This window comes from Rana temporaria, chromosome 11 (genome assembly GCF_905171775.1).
Source record: "Rana temporaria chromosome 11, aRanTem1.1, whole genome shotgun sequence".
NCBI classification, from domain to species: Eukaryota; Metazoa; Chordata; class Amphibia; order Anura; family Ranidae; genus Rana; species Rana temporaria.
Genome location: NC_053499.1, coordinates 40,921,243 through 40,944,968, shown reverse-complemented (window position 1 = coordinate 40,944,968; position 23,726 = coordinate 40,921,243). Strand labels below are relative to the sequence as shown.

Below are 23,726 nucleotides of genomic sequence, written 5' to 3'. Positions count from 1 at the left end.
ACATGTTTTTTGGAACGAATTAAGCTCACAATCCAAGGTTTTACTATATATCGATATCTACCTATCTATCTATAAATAGATAGATAGATATAATAGGGTGTACTGTGCTTGCACTACTTAGAATAACGTTGTATGAGAATGCAGCGACTGGGATAACAAGCGTTTGGACTCGAACTATCGTATCACAGAACACATCAGCCCAACCAACGGCGTTGCATTCCTTTGTTGCTTCTCGCGAGTCCTCCAGCCCCCGGAAGGAGGTGCTCTTCTATCCTTACCCCGGCTTCCTCTATGGTTTCCGGCTCCGCCCTCTGACGTCGCGCCGTCTGGCTTGCAGCCGTTTGGATTTGAACTATTTGAACGGTTTGAGCGGGAGAGGAAAGAGCTCCTGTGACGGGGGAGCCATAGTTATAGAATAACAACACCGGGGACACGGAAACTCGGGAGACCGGGACCCGGACAGGTGAGCGCCGTCCTCCATTAACCCTTGTACGGCTGGAGGGTTAGTCACAGTATAGCGGGGCGGTGACTGGCCAGAGGGCTTTAATCCTGGACATGCCCGTCTCTGTCATCACCGGTGTCCGGCCCGGGCCCTGCTTCATGCCGGGGCTGTGTGTATCTGTCCGTCCATGGAGGTGTCCCTGATCTGCACAATGTGTGCTGAGGAGGGGAATGGAGGATTATTATTCTGCATGATAAGCGTCTCATCTGTTATTACTGTGCGTGTTTATTATTTACTAAATAAATACATCTGACGTGATGTGTGATTGCAGACAGTTCTGAAGGAGTCAGGTTTATCTCGCTGTTATAAAATTCTGTGTTTAATAATTTTTTAAGAATATAAATATTATTTCTCCTAAAGAGGGTTATCCATATTAGGTCAGGTGTGCAGAGTTATGTGATACCATGAAAATCGCACGCCTTCCCGCGACAGACGTAGGGGGTAATTCCTAATAGTACCCCCACGCCTCTATAAGCGCAGCGTATTTTCAAGTGCATGAAACATCATGGTGCAAAAGCACCCTGCGGTTTGCATGCAGTTGCGCTGTAGAGAAGGCGCAGGGATCAAAGGAGTGGGCAGCTGTGCCCGGCTTCCTGGACTGTTCTCAAAATGCGCCCTGGCGCATTTAGATTTTGTGGTTGTGGAAGTGAGCCGTGGTTCACACTGCTGCGATTTGACATATCAAATCGGCGGCAATGGCACAGTCCTATTCGGTGCAACGCCACATCTGCGGCGCTGCAACGATTTCAAAAAGTAGCTTCTGTACTTCTTTTTGCGATCTCGGCCCGTGATGTTTGCACAGATGTCTCTGTAATCGTGACCGAAATCGTACAAGGTCAGCTGAACTCGCACGGTTTCATTCCCTCAGCCCAGTGTAAACCTGGGCTAAAAAGTCCACTATAATTTTATTTATTTTTGACCCACCTGGTGGGTTATGCCATAATGTACTAGCGTGCACAGCATCAGACTTGCCTGTCATGGTGTCCTCCAGCGCATCGCTGGGACTGATTTTGGCAGGTCCCTGACACTTCCAGTTTCTCCTAGTCTTCTTTCTGGATCCTGTGCCTTCTTTCACTTGATGGGCCAGGCTGCCATAACACCATTTCCACGCATGCGCACGGGGATCACATCACCGTGGCACAGATCGGGGCCGCTAAGGTGCGTGGCTAAGTGAACATGACAGCTGACAGGCCGACGGCTGCATTTGTGGATTAGGAGACCTATAGGGTCATTATTGCCTTTCCTTTCAGCCATGTATTGGCAAACCAGCTGTACTTCCCCTAAAGACGTGGTTGAGCTTCTTTTTTTTTTTTTTTTTTTTAAGCATGCACGACTGTTAAAGCCATAGTCCACACCAAGAAAACAAGTTTCCCACGCAAGTTTGAGTATAATGTGCTAGTCTGCTTGCCACATTCTGAAAGACTTCCCTTAAAACGCATCTCTCCAGCTGTGCACTGACCACTGACAGGGCTCCCATCTTCACGCAGGTTTGTGGAGATTGGTCATTCATGCCTTCAGGAGTGACAGCTGCAGCACAACCCATGCCGTCCATTGAGAGCGTAGTGTGCGTGCGCCAGTGATGTCACTAGCTGCTACTAAAGTACATATCTCCTAAACACTGCATTTGTAGGAGATATTTACTGTATCTACAGGTAAGCCACCTTAGTCTTACCTTTAGCTATAAACGGTTGCATTTTTACTATCCCTTTAAGCTGGTTTGGTAGTGACAGCCTGATTTCCAATCTGTGTGTAGCCCTCCTGGTTTGACGGAAGACAGTTTAGTTTCTGTCAAACAGTCCCGCTGGATAACCTCCTTCAATCAGAGGCTTTTTTTTTTTTTTTTTATTTGCATTCAGCACACATGTGTAGGCAGCTAATGCGCCAGTGTGTTTTTATTTGCCCCTAAAGCCTGGTACACACTAGTAGTTTTTTTTGGGTTTAAGGCCCCGTACAGATGAGCGGACTGTCCGCTGAAAACGGTCCACCGGACCGTTTTCAGCGGACATGTCCGCTCGAGATTTCTGTCTGATGGTTGTACACACGATACGCGGTGACGTGGCCGCCGCGGCGACGTGCGCGGCCCTGGAAGGTCAATGCTTCCACGCATGCGTCGAATCACTTCGACGCATGCGAGGGCTTTCGGCCGAGCGGACATGTACGGTGGGTCTGTACAGACGACCGAACATGTCCGACGGACAGGCTTCCAGCGGACATGTTTCTTAGCATGCTAAGAAACATTTGTCTGCTGGAAACCTGTCCGATCCGCCGGAAAATTGTCCGGTCTGACATACAGACGACCGAACATGTCAGCTGAAACTGGTCTGCGGACCAGTTTCAGCGGACATGTTCGGTCGTGTGTACGGGGCCTAACAAAAAACTGAAGAGCTCAGGAGGGCTGCTGTACTAACTATGCAATGTTAGTACAGCAATCTCACTTGCTGTGCTATGGTGTTCTGACGGGGGGCCTCTGCCAGAATACACCAGTCAGAATTCTCAGCCATTGGCTGAGAGCACACCTTTTTCGGTCATGCCCATTTGACAGCAGCTGGACCAGCTGCTGCACACGGGTAGAATGTCGGCCAGTTTCTATTGAAGCGGCCGTGGCTCTCTGATATTTGGCCCGTGTGTACGGCCTCCTGTGTCATTTTAGTATCTGCAGTTTTTTGAAAGGGGAAGGAGCAACATCCTTTTGAAGGGTAAGAGCCTGTAACCTCACCTGTGCAGTAGAAACGTGTGGACTGGGGAAGGTCCTGTAAACAGTCCCTGGGAGTCACAGCTGTCAGATCTCGGTGAAGCATGTATCCGTGAAGGGGTGGGATGGAATCGGTTAGGTCAGCTTTAGGTGGAACTATACTCGCCTCCACTTCAGCACTACAGTGTCCTGGAGCTCCCTTGCCGGCTGCTGACCTGTTTGGCTGAGCCAAGATTTTGCATGGAATTTCATTAATCTCGACCGATGGCAAAATTATACACTGAACTGCGTGTCCAGACAGGCAGGTAAAAAACTTTAATGTGATGTAGAAAAAAAAAGAACCTGCCTGTTTGCTGATTTATTTTCTTTAACTAAAGTTCCACTTTTGTCTTCATGTACACTTTATTGTATATGATGCTCTCCCTTTTTAGCACAGATTGGCATGCAATTTCCTAGTAGCACTGGATCCATACCTTAATGTTGGCAATTGTGGCAAGGCATGATGGGATGTGTAGCTTCTTGGAACCTGCAATCACAAATTCGGTGTGTCCCAAACCTCTGCCTTCCCACGCGTCATTTTGTATCCCAAACTTACTGATGTAAGAGAATTATGTTGGAGCTGTGATAGATAGATCTATATCAGCTCCAACATGTTTGCATTTTGTTTCTAGTCTCATGGCAGGTATCTTGAGTTTTGAATACTTTTTTGGTGTCGCATATACAGTGATACCTCGGTTCACAAACTTAATTTGTGAACTGACTCTGGTCACGAACCGAGGCACATTTTCCCATAGGGTTCAATGTAAATCCGGTTAATCCGTGCTGACCTTTTTTTGGGGGTTTTTGAAGCACAAAAATATGAAACAAATTACAATACACATTAGTACAGTATAGTAATGTATAAAGAGAGGACACTAACCTTGCTTGAGATGACTTCTGGCATGGAGGAAGGCAGGTGGGAGGCAGTTATTGTTTGGAGCTCCTTTGATGGCGGCTTTGTTTTTCAGAATAGTCAAGATTGTTGACTTTGCCATCTTGTACTCCGAGGCCAGATCAGTCACACGAATACCACGGTCATGCTTTTCTATAATTTCCTTCTTCAGCTCAATGGTTATTTTCTTCACAACCTTGCTGTCACCTTTACTACTGCTCTGCACTTTCTTTTTGCCACCATCCTTGCGCTGTACATTCTTGTCACCTGCATTTCCACTTTGCACATAGTCACTTGCATTTCCACTTTGCACATAGTCACTTGCATTTCCACTTTGCACATAGTCACTTGCATTTCCACTTTGCACATAGTCACTTGCATTTCCACTTTGCACATAGTCACTTGCATTTCCACTTTGCACATAGTCACTTGCATTTCCACTTTGCACATAGTCACTTGCATTTCCACTTTGCACATAGTCACTTGCATTTCCACTTTGCACATAGTCACTTGCATTTCCACTTTGCACATAGTCACTTGCATTTCCACTTTGCACATAGTCACTTGCATTTCCACTTTGCACATAGTCACTTGCATTTCCACTTTGCACATAGTCACTTGCATTTCCACTTTGCACATAGTCACTTGCATTTCCACTTTGCACATAGTCACTTGCATTTCCACTTTGCACATAGTCACTTGCATTTCCACTTTGCACATAGTCACTTGCATTTCCACTTTGCACATAGTCACTTGCATTTCCACTTTGCACATAGTCACTTGCATTTCCACTTTGCACATTGTCACTTGCATTTCCACTTTGCACATTGTCACTTGCATTTCCACTTTGCACATTGTCACTTGCATTTCCACTTTGCACATTGTCACTTGCATTTCCACTTTGCACATAGTCACTTGCATTGCTGTTCTTGTCACCTTCATTGCTGCTCCGTACTTTCTTCTTTCCACTATGCTTCTTGGGAGCCAAATTGGGTGTCCAGTGAACTGTACAATACAGCAAGGACAGTACTGTATGTGCTAAAAAGCACACCAAAAATCAAAAAAATCACTTAAAATGTTTGCAGAGTACTCACAGTACTTCTTTCTGTGTGTCTTCTTCTCTCCACGGTCTTCCTACAGGAAGTCACGACCATATGACAGCCTGGAAATAGCATTAAAATGGCCGCGGCTCCTGTTCGTGAACCGAGGCAGAGTTCGTGAACCAGAGCATATTTTTATGAGCTTTTCTGTTCGTGAACCGAGTTGTTCGTGAACAGAAGCGTTCGTGAACCGAGGTATCACTGTACTCCTTTGGGCTGTAAGGTCTGCAGACACTGTTCATAAATTGATATGTAGTCAAAGGTTGGTGAAACCTCAGCTGTCCAGACTTGTACTCTGATGAACATTGCCACATATTTTGACTCATAAGATTTGGATATGTGAATACTTGTATACAATATAAGCATTTTGGCTTTGACATCCGTAGGATGCAGTCGTCTTTATTGCAAACCAGGAAAAGTAGAGAACTTGGAGCGGATAAATACCAGCGGGTTCTTTTAGAAACCGGTTAAAGCAATGACTGGGTTACGTCTAACGATAATTGGAATCTGCTTCCTATGGAGAAACTGGCCTTTGCGCACTTCCTGAATACCTTTTGTAAAGTTCTGATTGTTTTAGCAGGATTTTTTAAAATTCTTGAAACATCTTTATGTAAATTGCTCCCAGATGTACAGTATGTTTGGAACACAAGTGTCAGTAAAGCCCTTTAGTTTGCAGGCTTGGCACTAAAATCCAAAATGGTGTTGTGAGCTACAGAGCACCTCCCATTATCCTATCTCTGTAACAGTGATGTAAGGGTTCAACGCATACAACCAGAAGTGTGGAGTAGGATTGGTGCAGAGCTTTTTTCAAACAGGCCAAATGACAGGTATTTATAATTCTGCCAGCACGTTGGGTTTGTGTGGGTTTTTTTAAATTTATTTATTTTTTTCCTTTTTCTTTCTGAGAAATGATCACTTTTGGTTCTTTGCAACTGCACCTTATGTGTGATGTGATCGCCATTGGTACATTTACAGTGCATTTAAATTAAAGTGAATGGAGGTGGTTACTGTCTGCAGGTTTTGCAAGCATCAGCCCTTTGCTTTTGTTTTTCTGTGACCCAAGTCAACCCTAAGGTTAGGCTCATGCTAGAATGCAGTGTGGAAAACCGCATTCCGCAATCGCTGCACTCAAAGTAGCCATTATTCGTTTTAAGTTAACACTCCAAACAGTGCGTTAGCCTGCACCAGATCTCATGGTACAAAAGTGTTGTGCAGTTCAAAAAGTAGTGCATACGCTACTTTTGCTAAGATGCAGTGTGATTTGAGTCCATTTCAAATGAATGGGCTCAAATCGCACTGCAATGCACATGAATCCAATTGCACAGTGTCATTCATAGTGAGAACCGTGGGAATATTCTGCTTTAATTACATATCAATCTGCTCCCTGTATCAAGAATTTTGAGTGGCTTTAACATTAATCTCTAGGCATTTGAAAATAAATTCTCTACAAGTTCAAAATGCAGGCGCTGACACCTGAAGCACTTTATTTTTTTTTTTCCTGAGACCAGACCAAGACGGCTTTCTGATGTAAACACACAGCAGGTGTTTCTAAGCTGAAATCTACTAAATTGTTTTTCTTGTGATCTTTGAGAATAAAAAATAACTTTACAATAAAATCAGCTAGATCGTGGATGGCCTATTTTAAATATTTGACTATTTTTTTTTATATTTTGTAAATCTTTTATATGCCAATAGTCTTGACTTGGGTACACTATTTTGCACAAATCAGCCCATATTCTCCTTTTCAGCACTCCGGGGTCCACCCTCCTGTTGAGTGCCCCACAGAAGGCCACTTGCTATCAGGGCTGTGGAGTCGGAGTCGGGGGAAATTTTGGGTACCTGGAGTCGGCAAACAATGCACCGACTCCGACTCCTACTAAATTTAGATTGGAATAAAAAAAAAAAAGCAAGTTTAAATGTCCCAATTCACAAAAAGTTATAATAATGACTTCTCTACTGTAAGAATAAAGACCAATGCATGCAGTGCCTCACGTAACCGCAAAACGAACACGTTAAGTGACCGTGAAGAAGCATGCTTTTCATGTGCTTCACTATATGGCACGCAACGCACAATTAGGAGCTGCAATACTTATACTTTCCATAGTGTTGTGTTCTGCTTTTACAGGGAATGCAGCGTCCATGTGTAACCTAGCCTCTCACTGATAAGGGATTAAATAAATATGTTTTTTGCTGGACTAGAGAGTGAGACACTTGTATAAGTGAAGGAAATGGAGGGCCAATAGTTCAAGACTGAAGCTGTAAACCATTGGAAAAACTGCTGTCATTTAGCTAAGGCTATAAAAACTTGTAAACTCCGATTGTTAGCTTAAACTTTAAACATGACTATGGGATTCTCCTAGGAAAATCATGTTTTAGAATAAATGCCCCTTCCTGGATCCTCCCACTGCCCTATCTTCAGCAGCAGATTTGTTTTCATTGTGTTTGTTTTTTGCTTAAACTGTGCAATACAGTAGACTGTTGGCTTCCCAGCCAGTAGTCCTGTGGTAGGTTGCGTTTCTTTCCCTCAAGGAATGTATAAAATACATTTGCATATTAATACAGAGCAGTCGGAGTCGGGGAGTCGGAAGTACATAAAACTGAGGAGTCGGAACATTTATCTACCGACTCCACAGCCCTGCTTGCTATGGGGGCACCCAAGCCACAGCACCATGTGTCCATTTAGACAGAGCTGTGGCCTGGCCTCTCCCCCTGGTGTCGAGTGTCGTTCTCGCCCCCTCCCTTGAGGGGGCGAGCAGGAGAGTCAGGACGCTCTCTACGTTGCAGATAAAGGAGCTGTATGTTGGTGGGTGTCCTGACTCTCCTGCTCGCCACCTCCCCCCTTGAAGGAGGGGGCGAGCACGACACTCCACACCAGGGAGAAAGCCTTGCGTTACTGTATGGAGTTAGACAGAAGAACAGGAAGTGAGAATTTATCAGAAGAAATAAGGACATTTAAAAGCAAAATTGGAGGAGGACTGCACTAATATAATAAATATATATTTGTAATATAATAAAGTTGCTCTTCTGTTTGTCAAAAAGCAATATATGTTTGTTCATGAAACTTTGTTTTATTTATAAAGACATTCTATATCGTAAGAGTCGGTTCACACTAGGGTGACACGACTTTCAGAGGCGACTCCGACACGACTTGAGCATGAACCACAGGGCGATCTGGGGCGATTTACAACACAACTTGAAGTCGTCTCCAGGACCGGAGACTTTCCAGTGGCCAATCAAACAACAATCAGCTCTAGGGGAGGGAGGGGGAGGTTTGCCTGAGAAATGCATGTCATCTTATGGTAAATGGCAAGGAACACTTCTGTTTCCTCTATTAACATTTTTTATTAATTTTTTTACAAACAAGCAACTTGAGAAATGTATACGAATACTATACTGTATTAATGAAGTTTTTGTTTTTCATATATATTAATAGGTAGCAACATGAATGAGTCAGAAAGCCTTTCCAATCTTCTGCAAGTATGTGCCCGCAAAACAGAAGATTTTGTGCGGCATCTGGACAGCAAGCACATGGTATGGCTGATGGAGATAGAGGAGGCAGCCAGGAAGATGTTCAGCAAGTGAGTATAGCAGGATCAGCAACATATCTCAAGCTGCAAATGTTTTTGTTATGGTTAAGTTGTCTATCTTTGTAATTCAAACACTGATGGAAATGTCCTTCAAAACTCGCTTCTCTTTTATACAGCGACAGTCCCGTTCCTTTTCCAGATGTCCATTCAATATGTGTTTGGCTTTTTTTTTTCTTCTATTTTCCTGAGTTGTGCAGGTTGTTGCAATCAGTGGGTTTACTGTCTGCAATATATTTACAGTTGTTTACTTTCCAACAGTGACTTCACTGCTGAGCCAGAACTGATGCCAAAGACACCGTCTCAGAAGAGACGCAGAAAGAAAAGAATCTCTATTGTGCCAGATGAAAATAGGGACCCGAGTGGGCGCAGGTAACTGCTGCAGCAGTAATGATACTATGGATCAATTATTAACAACTTTTTTTTTTTTTTTTTTTTTTTCCTTTGCCTCACTGTGCTACTTCTAATCATGTCTAAAGTGCCACAACAGCTGTGCTTTACAATGATATAGTGAACACTTTAGGTCTTCAAACTATTAGTACTGACACATATGCGGGCACCTTGTGGAGATGGTGCTTATATTTCACTTCAACTCGTTTTCTTAGGGCCTTAGAAGTGCCTTAATCCCAGGCTATACCTACAGCTTGGTGCTAATAAGCCTGGTCTTGCCAGCTTGCATGTGGAAGCCTCTGTATAGTCTAGGTGTTTATACTGGATCTTTGAACAGCAGAGAGATTATATCTGAGGTGGACTGACTGAGCTCATCAATCGCTACAGACAAGTCACAAACTTATGTAAAGTGTGTGCCTGGAATCAGAGGATTGCCCAGGAGCAGAAAGAGTACCTTATGAATAAGCGGCGGTTGTGTCACTTGCTCACATAAATCTTCAGTCATGCAAGCATTGTTGACATGTTCATGTTATGTACTTGTGTTGTAGCAAGAAGAGCAAGGTCTGGGGGTCACCTTGGCATACTTTTCTTCAGGGTGGATTTGATTTAAATAAAGTTGATTTAAATCATAATTCTTAAAGAACTGTCATTTCTGTCCCACAGTGGCTCCCCTGACCCGCTGTTGACTCACTGACTGTCCCATTCACATTATTGGGACAGCTGGTGACACAAGGTGAGGGACGTGGTGGCAGCAGGTGAGTGGATGCCCGCTAACCGATGCTGCCATGATGGATTTAATTTTTGATTATTATTTTTTTTTTGCTTGGTGAAGGTGATGTCCAGTCTCCCTTGCAGTAGCAAGAATTTAGTTCTTTAGCATAGATAAGTAGGTGGGGGTACACAAGTTTGTACAGTTATCACCATATTTTGACACTAGACATGTGGTTGCCTGGTAAAAACACAATTTTAAAGCTCTAAACCCAGCTCAGAAAATAGTGTTTAAGCGAGGCACCATTTTATAGAGATGCTCTGTTCCATGCTTAAAGCGGAGTTCCGCCTGGGGGAAAAAGATGAAAGTGGAGGTTCTGCGGGAATTTTTTTTTTTTTTATTTATTTATATATGCATCTGCCGCTCTTACAATACTTAATAGTGTACTCACGTGTCCTATTTAAACAGCCGTCTGCATTGTCATTCTGCGGTAAAAGATAATTTTATAAAAATATTTCCTGAACGCTCCCATCTTGCTTGTGGGCACTCTGAAGCCCACAAGCAAATCCTTCCTGGATATGGTGAATGCTGATGTCCCAGCATTCACCACTCTATCCCGCGCATGTGCAGTGTTGACGGCGAGCTGCGCCGTCAACACTTCACAGTTGCCATCACAACGGCCGGCGTACTGAAAAGGTCACGCCCCGTTGTAATGACATCCACGTATCAAATCACGCGAGAGTGCTTCTGGTGGGCTAGAGAATCGTCTCCTAGGCAGCGTCACGCTGTGCTCCCAGGAGACACTGGGGCGATCGCAGCCAAAGCGACACGCCCACTCCAACGGGAGCTAAACCAGGAAGAGCCTGGTTCTTAACGCAGAAACAAGGTATGGAATTGTTTTTTCATTTTTTTTAAACAGCGAAGTTTCGATAGACACTCAGCCCGTGTGTTTAACGTTGAGTTTAAAATTAGGGTGAACCTCCGCTTTAAGTCGGCAGCTACAAATACTGCAGCTGCTGCCGACATTCCTGGTAAAGGGACCAGGAAGTGAAGACTTTCGGCTTCACTCCTGGTTCCCTACTGCGCATGTGCGAGTCGCTTTTGCACATTCTAAATGGTCCCTGCTGTCTTCTGGGACATGTGTCACCCAGAAGACGGCAAGAGGGGCTACATATGGCGTAGTGAAAGGTGCCAAATGGGACACTCAAAGGAGTGGAGGAATACAATAAGCGGAAGTTCCATTTCTGGGTGGAACTCCGCTTTAAAGTGTGTGTGTGTGTGTGTGTGTGTGTGTGTGTGTGTGTGTGTGTGTGTGTGTGTGTGTGTGTGTGTGTGTGTGTTTTTTTTTTTTTTTTCCCCAATCACTTTATTGCAGGCTTTTGGCTTTGAGTTCAGGAAAAAAAGCCTCCACAACTGGTTTCCCAAAGTCTTTTAGTGCAAAAGATGGGTGGCGTTCATTTAACATAATGGTAAAAGTGCTTGCTACTTGGTAGAACAAAGCACTGAGGAAGCATCTCCCAGAGTTTGACGTGCTTAATGCTCCTCAAATCGCACATATCCTAAAATGTTTTATAATTGTATGTTTGTATTGCATGCACAGCTCAAGCAATGATTGTTTTTTTGCAGGATTTCCAGGAGACTAAGTAGTGTCAGCTGGAGCTCATCTGTGCGCAGGCTCTCCGCCAAACAAATTAGTAAGCCACTTAATGAATCTATTCAGGAAGATGCTGACCAGCCCAAGAGAATGACACGGGCACGTAAACAAGCCAGCACAGCATGCATGCCAGTATTGGAGAAACCACTGCAAGATCTTGCTAATGCATCCAATGATCGCATGTTGCAGGTGAAGATCAGTGCTGACGAACGGCGTAGTGCAGAACTGCGCTGCGAAGAGATGATTGCATTAGGCTCAGTGAAAAAAGAGAATCCAGAAACTATTGTGCCAGAGTCTCCTCCTTCAGTGACCGTTGCACAACCCCTCGATCCTGTCACCCCTGAAAAAAATGGCCGCACAGCAGCTAAGTTAAAGATTGCGGACAGCTCCACGCCTAAGGTTGCTTCTAAAGAAATGATAGATTTGACAAGTGAAACGCCCCAGCGTGTTGATGAAGCCCCTAAAACACTGTCATTAGACTTGTCAAGTCACAGCACAACACCTACGGGCTCGAAGTCAGACCGACGCTCAGTACGTCGCAGCATTGTGGGTCGCAAGTCTATCAGCATTCGTCCTTCCTTGGCTAACCAATACTCCCTATCCAAGAAGCGTGAAACCATGACTCGAGAAGCTGTTCGGCAATCCATTCGTCGCTCAATCTCGAAAAAGAGAGCTACAGAGAATTCTGCTTCTAGCTACAAAAGTTGTAAGTACTCCTTTCCCTATGTTGTATTGATTTATAATGCACCCAAGATTGGGCTGGCACCAGCATCTTGTAATGCTTAGTGTGGCCTTGACAAAAGAGAAAATGCTTAAGTGATTGGAGCATGAAAGATTCCAAATCTTTATTACATACAAAAATCACCACAGGTTTTCTGAAATTTTAGCATGTTCCTTGCTTTCTAAACCTAGTACAATATTGCAGAATCTGTGGCGCCAACTCTGACTCAACTTTTTGCCTCCACTGTTCACATTCTAACTGAACTGTAGGGGTGAGGTCTGATCTCACTTCACTGTTGCCAGTCTCAATTGATATGAAAAGAGATGAAACATTGCAGAGGCACTGTGTTGTGACCTAATCTTGGGACTGCTGCTAAAAACCACAGTTCTCAGCCAGTTATAGTTTTGATGCATGACTTAAAGCGACGTAAAAAAACCTGCCCAGAGCAAGCAAGTATGACAGTGGTTTTGCACAGACTGACCCTCCTTTTTTAAAATTTTTTTTTTTTTTGGCTTCTCCCCTTTTTATTTAGTGCTCCCAATAGCAAGCCGCTTGCTCTGGAGACACTGGTTCATGCCCTACTCTATGCATCCATGAGACACACAGCCGCTGCTCAGCTTTGCCCCCCACTCTTTCCTCATTGGCTTGCTGGCTGTGATTGACATTGGCAGGAGCCAATGGCTTCCGCTGCAGTTTCAATCACTGAGACTCGGGAGAAGCTCATCGCTGGATCGAGAGGGAGCTCAGGTGAGTATTTGGGGGTGGGCCTCTGCGTGCGCACACAATGTTTTTTCCCCTCTTAATGCATGAAGGTTAAAAACCTTGAACCTTTAAAACCACTTTAAATCGCCACCTGCATTCTCCACCAAAAACTTTACCCATAACCACTTGTTTAGCCAGGAACATACATTCCGCATTAATAATTATGCTACCATAATTGGTGTGTGCTGTAAATTGCCTCCAGCATTGTTTCTTCTTGCCAAAGGCTGGCATTTTGCTGAAGCCCAATGCCCCTGAACAGTAAATCAACAGTAAATCAGAGCGTAATCTATCAATTTAATGGTTTCAAGAAATGTTACATTCCTCGAATGCCAGGATTGCTATCACATTTGCCTGTGTCCTCAACCAACTATCAAATGGCTGGTGTCATGGCTGATCACGTGGAGCATCATGGCAGTGGCAGATCAAATCAAAAGCGGCTTCCTTGGCTGTAAAGGATGGGAGGGTTTAAGCTTTAAGGCTGTCAGATCGGCCTTTACAAACTCGGCAGTGCCTAAAATTGGAGAGCAACTTGGCATGTGAAGAGCATGGATGAGACAACGTATTTCTGTATTTTAAACAGTATAGACGTTTTATTTTTATTTTTTCTCAAACGAAGGTTTTTATTGAGCATATGTAAAAAAGAAAACAGTTTACAATTTCCAGAGCATAGTCACATTTAAAATATCATGGGAATTTAACGTTTTATTTAGTTATACCTGCAAAAGGGACCTGCCTGAAGTAATCTAGCAGGACTTAATTTTTTGATTAAAGTTCCCATTAATTCTGCTTTCATGTGTTACCCTTTTTTTTGCAGACCACAGCTCCGTTGAATTAGTGGATGAAGAGGTCACTGTTCAAGTTAGGTGAGGAGAATGATTGTGAGATGGTTGAGTTTTCTTCTGTTCTGCCAGTGGGCTGATTGAAATAAGTAACGGATTCCTCCATCCACACATGAGGTGTGGTTTACTGCTTTCCTATTTATCGAAGATCACTGAGCTGAATGGAGGCATACCGGGCCACCATGCTGCTGTCGGCGTCTGTGTGAGCTCCCCCCTTATCTCTGTGCTACAAGCCAGAACTCCAAAGGGCATATGTGTTTCGGGGCTTTGCCCCTTTTTTAAAGCCCTGACATATTCTCACTCGCTGTGGTTCTGGCTTGCAAAGACGGAGGGAGCTCACAAGGATGCCAATAGTGGCATGGTGTATTTCTGGGTTGGCTCGCCTTCATTTAGCTCAGTGATCTTCAAAACTCTGTGACTTGCTGCTGTCCTAGTAAGTGGTCACCCTGTCCCAGGAGCTGCTGCCTCAATACCTTGGTGTAAGTTTGGATATGGGGTAACTTATTTTTTTGGGGGGGGGGGGGTGTTACAAATTATTAGTGCAGTGTCTTGGCTATTGTTTCTCTTTTTAATTACTCTATCATATGCTTATTGCCAGTTGTGCTTGAATCCACTGCTCTTCTGGGTGGCTTCATTGGTTGTATGGAGCATGTTAGGGATTATACTTGCAACTAGTCTTTTGTATATAATGGTTGTGTTTTAAATCCTAAGTGGTATAATGTCTGGTGCCAGATCTTTCAGACTTAAATTTGTTCATTAAATCGTCTGCAGGGCCGAAGCTGCTGAAACTGCAGAACCTGCTGAGGAGGTAAGAAACAATTTGCTTATGTTTGTCCTTTTAACTAGGATTGATCAGATGTGAATTTTTTGTAGCAATATATGTGGTGTTTTTTCTACCCATTTTGTGCCATGCCCCGTTAGAACTTGATCAGGCTGCTGCAAACTACTGCATGTGAAGCAGAGGTGGAGAGGAGTGGCTTGCAAATTGCAATTGGGTGGTTCCAGAAAGCCAGGTCGGCAACCATTGGTTTATACAGTGCCTTGACGGGGTATTCGTACGGTTTATACAGTGTCTTGACAAGGTATTCATACCCCTTGACATTTCCACATTTTGTCGTGTAACAACCAAAAACATGTATTTTATTGGGATTTTGTGATGGACCAACACAACATAATTGTGAAGTAGAAGGAACATGATGAATGGTGGTCAACAGTTTTTACAAATGAGAAGTGTGGCCTTCTTTTTTTTTTTTTTTTTTTTTTTTTATTCAGCCACCTTTCTCTGCAATTAGTTGCAAGTCTTTTTGGGTATGTCTCTATCATCTTTGCACATCCAGAGCAAAACATTTTGCCCATTCTTTGCCAGATGGGTTTAAGCTGTCAGATTGGATGGAGAGCGTCTGAACAGCAATTTTCAAATCTTGCCACAGATTCTCAAATGGATTTAGGGTTGGACTATGAGCCATTTTCGGAAGACAAATTGAACAGTGAGATGTTCAACACTTGGGATATTCTTTTATAACCTTACCCTGCTTTAAACTTCTCTGCACATTTATCACTGACCTCCCTGGCGTGTTCCTTGGCCTTCATGATGCTTTTAAGGGCTTCACAGAACAGCTGTATTTATACTGAGATACAATTACCCACAGACTCTGTTTATTAGGTGACTTCTGAAGAGCATTGATTCTACTATATTAGCTAGGGGTATCGGATTAAAGGGAGCGAAATACAAATGCACACCACAAATTTCAGATCTTTATTAAAAAAAAAAAAAAAAATTGAAAACCGTTTATCATTTTCCTTCCACTTTACAATTATGTGCCACTTTGTGTTGGTCTATCACATAAAATCCCAATAAAATTTAAAGTGGAGTTCCACCCATTTTTTTTATGTTTGTCTGTGCTGCATGCCCTAATCACATAGTGTTCAGAATGGACACTTTTTTTATTTTGTTGCTTGTAAATACCTTTATTTTGTAGTCCTTCATTCCTTTCTCCTCCTTATTAGCCTAGGCTATTAATTTACAAGGCTATTCGCAAGGGTTTCTGAGATAGGCATCATGTATCCCAGTAGTCCTTGCAAATAGCATATTTGCATAGAGAAGGGGTGGCAACTTCCTCTGACACTCCCGTTGCTATGGAAACCTGACTGAAACCTATTACATCGCTTGTGCAGCACTGAGCATGTGCGAGATCTGCAATGCTGTAATCCAGGAAGTCATACAGTCTGGCTTCATAATGCCCACACTTAAGATGGCCACGGTCTATTTCTAGATTATAAACTAACTAAATGCTCGAACAACCTAACAAAACGGACCTTTAGTTTACAGACTATCTTTACTAGACTACATTAAGCTTCATTAAGCTTGTGTATTACAGGGGTATTTATATTTAAAAAGTGAAATTGTGGGTGGAACTCCCCTTTAAGTTTTTGGTTGTAACATGACAAAGTAACAATTTTTAAAGCGGTTTTGAGTACTTTTTCAAGGCACTGTACATAATGGAGGAGAAGACTTGGGGGTTTATTTGCTAAAGGCAAATCCACTTTGCACTTGGAAGTGCAGTCGCTGTAGATCTGACATGCAAGGGAAATGGCATTTATGCTTGTACATGATTGGATGATAAAATCGGCAGAGCTTCCCCTCATTTTAGTTCTTCCCCCTCGGATCTAAAGCGACTGTAGCTCCAAGTGCACTTGTAGTGCAAAGTGGATTTGCCTTTAGTAAATTAACCCCTTATACTTTAAACTAACAACTTCCTATTGTACCTACAGATATATTTGAAAAATACAATTTTAAAAATGTATATAAATTGTCTAAGCTCACAAATGTCTTTTTATTCTTTAGGCTCCTACTGCTGAGAGTTCCAGGCCTTCTCTTCGTGTGCGCACTTGTAAAAAAATTCCTATTAGCAACCCAGCAGACTCTGATGAGCCACAGAGGATGACGACACGACAGTCATCGACATCAAATGGTGGTAGGATTACTATTGACGTTAATTTTTGTGACATTGACAGGTCATCTCCATAGGAATGAAAACGGCTCATCTGACACTATATAAGCTCTAACCACTTGCCGACAGCGCTGTAGTAATGACTGCTACAGTGGTGTCGTTCAGTTCTGGGAGGTCGTCTGTTGACGGGCCCTAAGAATCGTGCCCGCTAGGGTGCGCACCCAGTGTGCTCTGTGATCGCCAATCAAAGTGGCCCTTTACCACATGATCAGCTGTGTCCATACATGGCTGATCAAGAGATGTACAAACGCTTCCCAGCTATCAGCATTCCTTTTTAAGGTGTGTGTGTGTGTGGGTTTTTTTTAATTTTTATGCTATGCTATTTCATTTGTTTAGCAAAAAATAAAAACCTAGTGGTGACTAAATATCATAAAAAAAAAAAGTGTGTGGAGGAGATAAAAATATCATATAGGCATAATGCTGCATTCCTGCGCAATTGTCAAGTGCTACAACGTTAAAACCTGAAAAATTGTCCTGTCAGCAAGGGGGTGAAAGTGCAAGTGATTACACTGAATTCTGGGCTACTGAAGACGCTTGCAAACAATGAGTAGGGAAAGACTGGCTGTAGTTTGTTGCAGAGGGACCCCCAGACAAGGCAATGCTTTTTCTAGGTTACAAATATTGAAATGGGGAAATCTGTCTATTGTGGTGTTCGTGAATATGTTGTTGAATCTACTGTTGTAATGGGCTTCCAGCATTGAATTGTGCTGGAAAACATCCAAGATGACAAGTACTTTTGGAAATGTTCAAAAGCCCACAGCAAGAAACTTGCTTTCTGGAATAAATGCTAACTCTTTAAAGTGAGGGCAGAAACGGTTCACGTAACCTGCATGGGCAAAGCACAGAGTTCACTTTAAAGTATAGTGTTGCAGAGCCTCAGTGCTGTTTCATCAGAACCTGATGTAGTAAAGGTGGTGGGCAAAAGAAAACATGGTGGGCTGCAGTATTAACTGCTCTACTACTTCCTGGGAAAATTGGTTGTTTTGGTAGCTGCTATAAGGCGCAAACTAGAAACTACTCTTGCTTGAGTGTTCTTGAAGAGAAACTCAAGAGATGTCATTTTATTCCGACTTTGCTACCTAATGAGTTGTGAACCTAGAACAGATCTCAAGTTGTGCAAGTTAGGTGTCCGACACTTCATTGGCTACAAGCTTGTTCTGGGTCAGTGACTCATTAAACTGAGGGATGCCATCTACCTTTTACAAATGGGTTTCTTTGTACATTGTATGCTGTATCCACTGCTTGGACCATTGTAGAAATCTGAACTGGGGGTCAATGCACACTGAGCAGCAGAAATAAGCAACATAAATGCTCCTATGGAACATACTGTACATGTGTTTTTAGCATGTTTACATTTTTATAAGTGTCCTAAAGGCACCTATGGGGAACACACTTGTGATAGTCGTCCACACATCCCCTCCCCCCCTTTTTTTTTTTTTTTTTTTTTTTTGAACGCTCCTCTACAAATATATGCCTGTAAGCACCCAAAAGTGTATGGGTACATGGTCTAACACAGGGATGCTTCCGTTAAAACAGTTATTGGTGTACAGTGCACAAAGTGGCACATAATTGTAAAGGAAAATGTTAGTGTGTGTACGATCTCACTCAGAGTTTGTGATCATGAGAATGGTGAGGAATCTGCCCAGAACTACACAGGAGAATCGTGTTAATTTCAGGGCAGCTGGGATTATAGTTCCCAATAAAACAATTGGTAACACACTACACTGTGAAGGACTGAAATCCTGCAGCGTCGGCAAGGTCCCACTGCTCAAAGCACATGTACAGGCCTGTCTGAAGTTTGCTAATGAACATCTGATTCTGAGAAGAACTGGATGAAAGTGTTTTGTGGTCAGATATGAACAAAATCAAGCTCTTTGGCATCAACTCGCTGTGTTTGGAGGAGGAATGCTGCCTATGACCACAAGAACACAATTGTCAAACATGAAGGTGAAAACTTTTTTGCTTTGGAAGGGTTTTTCTACTAAGGGGACAGGACCACTTCACTGCCTCAAAGGGACGGGTCATGTACCGTCAAATCTTGGGCGAGAACCTCCTTCCCTCAGCCAGGGCATTGAAAATGGGTTGTGGATTGATATTCCATCATGACATGACCCAAAAAAACACTGCCAAGGTAACAAAGGAGTGGCTCAAGATGCACATTAAGGTCCTGGTGTGGCTTAGTCAGTATCCAGACCTTAATCCCATAGAAAACATAGAGGGAGCTGAAGGTTTATGTTGCCAAACATCAGCCTTGGCACCTTAATGACTTGGAGAGGATCTGCCAAGTGTTGGACAAAATCCCTCCTGAGATGTGTGCAAACCTGGTGTCCAACTACAAGGGTTTCTCTTTCGTTCATAGACGGACACAGCCTTCATTGACCTTAGGGTTATGCTTCTTCCTACCAGGAGATTTAGGCAGAATTCTACAGCACTTAAGGTGTTAAAAACTTTCCTTCATGCTGCTCCTCCCAGGGGGCGTGGCTCCCCCAGGCATAACCCACACCCTGCTTTAGCAGCCTCAGTTTGTTTTCTGCCTAACGACAGGAGGTCAAGGCTATCTCTGGAGTTCCTGGACTCTGGAGTTTTTTTTTTTTTTTTTTTTTTCTGGCGATTTTTCTCGCTTTTTTTATTATTCCTGCATTTTTGAATCCTGCGATTCTTCTATCAACAGCCGACTGGGTGACAGGCTGGGTCCTCGACTCTTGTAGTCCCCCCATGTTCGGCCTTCGAGCGTGTGCCGGCCCTCAGCTCAGCTTTGGGACGTCCACGACAGGCCCCATTGCTCCAGGGGCGGCCGGGGAACTTTGGTTCTAGGGCACACATATGACCGGTCTCTATGGCTTTGTCACAGTGTGTCTGGCCAACAGCCATGCCGTTTACGGACGTTGGTTCTGTCTGGGATACCTCCAGCCGGGTAGTCGCAGGACAGGTAAGTAGTGGCCCCTTACTCAGGTAAGTGGTCTGGCTGGTGGTTTCCCTGGGGAGGTCGACTGAGGGTCCGCCCTGCTTTCCTCTCTCCCCTTCCTCTCCCTCCTTCCCCTGACTGGGTAGTGGCTGTGAAGGGGGGCCTCCTGGGTTTTCTTTGTTACCACCGGGGCCCGTGTGTTGTTAGGGGGACTGTGTTGTTACTCTGGGGGGTGCTGCTGTGTGCTGCTGTGTTCTATGAGGTAATTTTTACCTCAGACAGCGGCCGTCTTGGAAATCTCCTTGGTAACGCTGTGATTCTTTTCTGAGGTAACAGACAAAGCAGTCAGGGCTGCTGTGTTCTATGAGGTAATTTTTACCTCAGACATCGGCCGTCTTGGAAATCTCCTTGGTAACGCTGTGATTCTTTTCTGAGGTAACAGACAAAGCAGTCAGTGCTGCTGTGTTCTATGAGGTAATTTTTACCTCAGACAGCGGCCGTCTTGGAAATCTCCTTGGTAACGCTGTGATTCTTTTCTGAGGTAACAAAGCAGTCAGTGCTGCTGTGTTCTATGAGGTAATTTTTACCTCAGATGGTGGCCATCTTGGAAATCTCCTTGGTAACGATGTGATTCTTCCCTGAGATGACTCGGCACAGCCTCTGGTCAGTTTTAGTGCTGTTACAGTTTTAGTGCTGTGAATCTTCCATGAGGTGAATACACATCACAGTCAGCACATCAGAGCACACCTGAGGTTTTTCAGCTCCCTCTGCAGCTGGGTGGGGTGGTGAATACCGGGGGCCCCCATGCTCTGCAATAGCAGCAAGGAGGTGACCAGTGGGTTTTTTTTGTCCTGCCTTGCAGGGTGGGTGACTCAGCGCTGACACTATGGAACTCAAGCTATGCCTGAGTTAACCCTTAACGCCCCTCCCCCTGCCACATCTGTTATGTTGGCTGTCCTGGGTTTCTTGCCAGGTTTGAAGCAGCTAGTGCCCGGATGGGGGGTAAAAAAGCGCCCCCTCCCTGAAGCCTGCTTCTGGGGATGACACAGAATCGCTGTTTTTTTCTGGTTCTGTTATGTCAGAGGCTGCGGGTTTTAACCCTTATGGATAGTGAGGATGACTCTGCTGCAGTCAGTTGCTGGCAAGAATTTGTTGGAGCTCTTGTTTCTGCGGTGCGTGAGGCTCTAAAAATTGAGGATGTGGCGGAGACACCTCCGTGTCAGTACCAGCAGACTACCACGCATCGCTGAAGTGTTTCCTTGTGTTCCTTATTTGGACTATATGTTATACAAGGAATGGGATGCACCGCAAAAAGTTTGTCAAAAAACTTTGCAACCCGTTACCCCCTTGAGGGGGGATTTAAAAAAAAAAAAAAAAAAAAAAAGTAGGTCTCTCCTCCGCCAGTGGACCCCCCTGTGTCCAGACTGCGCAAGGCCACCACATTGCCTGTGGAAGGGGCTCCTGCATTTCAGGATCCCGCTGATAGGAGAGTGGAGGCCGTGGCCCGCTCCCTATTCACGGTGGTGGGTTCGGCGGTGAGGCCGGCTCTGGCCGGGGCCCTGGCAGGCCCCGACTAAAAGGGCGAAGCTCCTGCTGCAGGAGCTGGAAGAAGGACCTCTAAGGTGGCCTTGGTGATCACCGTTAAGGGTGAACGGTCCTTTTGGGTCTTCCCTGACTGGCATCATTGAGGATGCCACAGGTGGTAAGCGCATGCTGTTCCCACGGTTTGGGAAGGGCTAGGGACCTCGCCCTGTGCAAGGACCCTCCTTGCCTACCTCCGAGCGTTTTTTCGCTCGCCCTGTGCGGTGGGGGTAGGTCTACATGGTGCTTGAATCCCCGCTGCGGGGTAGCAGCGCACCGGATACCGCATGCCTAACAAGTCTGCGGACATACCTGCTTCCGCCTGAAGGTCTGCTCCCGCCCGTGTCTCGGGTGGGAGACTGGCTTCGCATTGCGAAGTGTTTTCCTTGGGGTACAAGATTGAGTTTCTCTCTTGTCTGCCAAACAGGTTTTTTCCCTCCGGCTTCTGGCCTCCTCCGGTTCGCCGGTTGACTCCGTCAGGGGCTGTCCAGGATCTTCTGGTCAGGGGAGTGATTGTGCCAGTTCCCTCGTTGGAACGGTCTTGGGGTTTTACTCCATTCTGTTTGTGTCCCCACAGAGGATGGGGCCCGGTCGATCCTGGGCCTCAAGTCCCTCGTTTTGTTTTGTCAGGTTTTTCTGGCATCCTTGGATGTCATGAACGTGTACCTGCATATCCTCAAACCACCAGAGATTCTGTGCTTTGCGGTCGGGGGGGACCATTTTCAATGGTGTCCTTCCCATTCGGCGGGTTTTCGCCAAGGTGCTCGTACCGATACTGGCCCGGCTGTGACAGCGGGGGTTTGTTATCATGGGATGTCTGGACGACATTCTCCTACGAGCTTCTTCGAGCTCTGCATTGGTGGAGCCGTGTCTATCACGTGTCAGGCTCTCCGAGTGTTCGGCTGGTTTCTGGATTGTCCTGAAATCAGGGTTGATTCCGTCTCAGGGATACCTGAGACTGGTCCTGGATTCCTCCGGGGCGGGAGTGTTTTTCTCCTAGCGGGAAAACTTCAGACTCTGCTATCTGCTGTGCAGCAGTTGCCGACCCAGAAGCGGTCATCTCTGCGATTCTGCAGGAAGGTTCTGGGTCAGTTGGTAGCCTCTTTCGAGGCGGTTCCGTATGCCCAATTCCACGCCAGGGTACTACGGAGGGAACTGCTGTCACGATGGGACTAGCTTCCGTCATCTCTGGATTACCAGATTCAGTTGAGTCATCTGATCATGTCTCCCCTGGTATGGTGGCTGGCGTTTCCGGTGCTTCGGGCCGGAAAGTCATTTTTCTGCAGGCCACTGGACAGTGGTCACGACGGATGCCAGCCTCTCCGGTTGGGGAGGGGCGCTTGGGGCACCCAGTCAGCCCAGGGGCACTGGACTCAGGTGGAGTCCTGCCTACTGATCAACGTTCTGGAGCTCCGAGCAATCAAGCTTTGCCTTACCAGGTGGTCCCTGGATCTACAGGGCCGACCGGTCAGGATCCTGTCCGATAATACCACGTCCGTGGCGTAGGTTGATCATCAGGGAGGCACACGGAGTTCTGTTGCAGCGACGGGGGTCGCGCGCATCCTTTCGGTGGGCCGAAGGGTCCGTTCCGGCTCTATCGGCCGGGTACATTCCGGGAATACGGAATTGGCTAGCCGACTACCTAAGTCGCACTGCACTGGGCCAAGGAGAGTGGTCTCTCCACCCGCAGGTGTTTCGGGGTCTGTGCCGAAAGTGGGGCACTCCGGACGTGGACCTTCTAGCGTCCCGTCTCTATATCGGTAGGTGCCACGGTTCGTGGCCAGGTTTAAGGACCCGTGGGCGGACGCGTCAGGCGCGTTGGTGGCTCCTTGGGGTCGCTGTCGCCTACTTTACACCTTCCCTCCTCGGAAGCTTCTTCCTCGCCTGCTGCGCAGAGTAGAAGCTGTAGGGATTCTATCGGTCCTGATTGCCCCAGATTGGCCGCGTCGCTTCTGGTACGCGGACCAGGTGCGTCTGCTGGCAGACGCCCCCTAGCGTCTTCCCCTGGGAATTGATTTTCGTTACAGGGTCCAATCTTCCACCCTGTTTCACAGCCACCGGCCTTAGCGGCGTGGCTGTTGAGAGCCAGGGGCTTAAGGACCGAGGCCTATTGGGCTCGGTGGTCTCTACCGTGCTGCCTGCACGGAGGTCTACCTCACGTAGGTTTTTTCCTCATACATGGAAGGCCTACTTCTCTGTGTGTGGGGAGATGAACTGGCACTCTCGTACATGCGTTGTGTACAGGATTCTGCTGTCTTTGCAGCAGGGAGTGGTTCAGGCTCTCGCCTTACGTACGGTTAGGAGCCAGATTTCTGCTCTGGCTGTTTTTTACTTGCAGCGACCCT

At 45.5% G+C, this 23,726-nt stretch overlaps 1 protein-coding gene across 3 annotated transcripts in view; it reads left to right on the top strand.

Annotated features, from left to right (window-relative positions):
• The first annotated feature begins 315 nt into the window (after positions 1-315).
• LOC120917253 (inner centromere protein) overlaps positions 316-23,726 on the top strand; it is a 51,909-nt gene continuing 28,498 nt past the window's right edge. Inside the window, exons 1-7 of one of the 3 annotated variants that reach the window (XM_040328409.1) lie at positions 316-455; positions 8,657-8,803; positions 9,071-9,181; positions 11,535-12,268; positions 13,860-13,908; positions 14,656-14,692; positions 16,730-16,859. In XM_040328409.1, the coding sequence (XP_040184343.1) occupies positions 8,667-8,803; positions 9,071-9,181; positions 11,535-12,268; positions 13,860-13,908; positions 14,656-14,692; positions 16,730-16,859 (1,198 nt within the window). In that variant the 5' untranslated portion in view covers positions 316-455; positions 8,657-8,666. Of the gene's footprint in view, positions 464-8,656; positions 8,804-9,070; positions 9,182-11,534; positions 12,269-13,859; positions 13,909-14,655; positions 14,693-16,729; positions 16,860-23,726 lie in introns of all 3 variants that reach the window. The other 2 variants (XM_040328408.1, XM_040328411.1) reach the window with 2 other exon arrangements.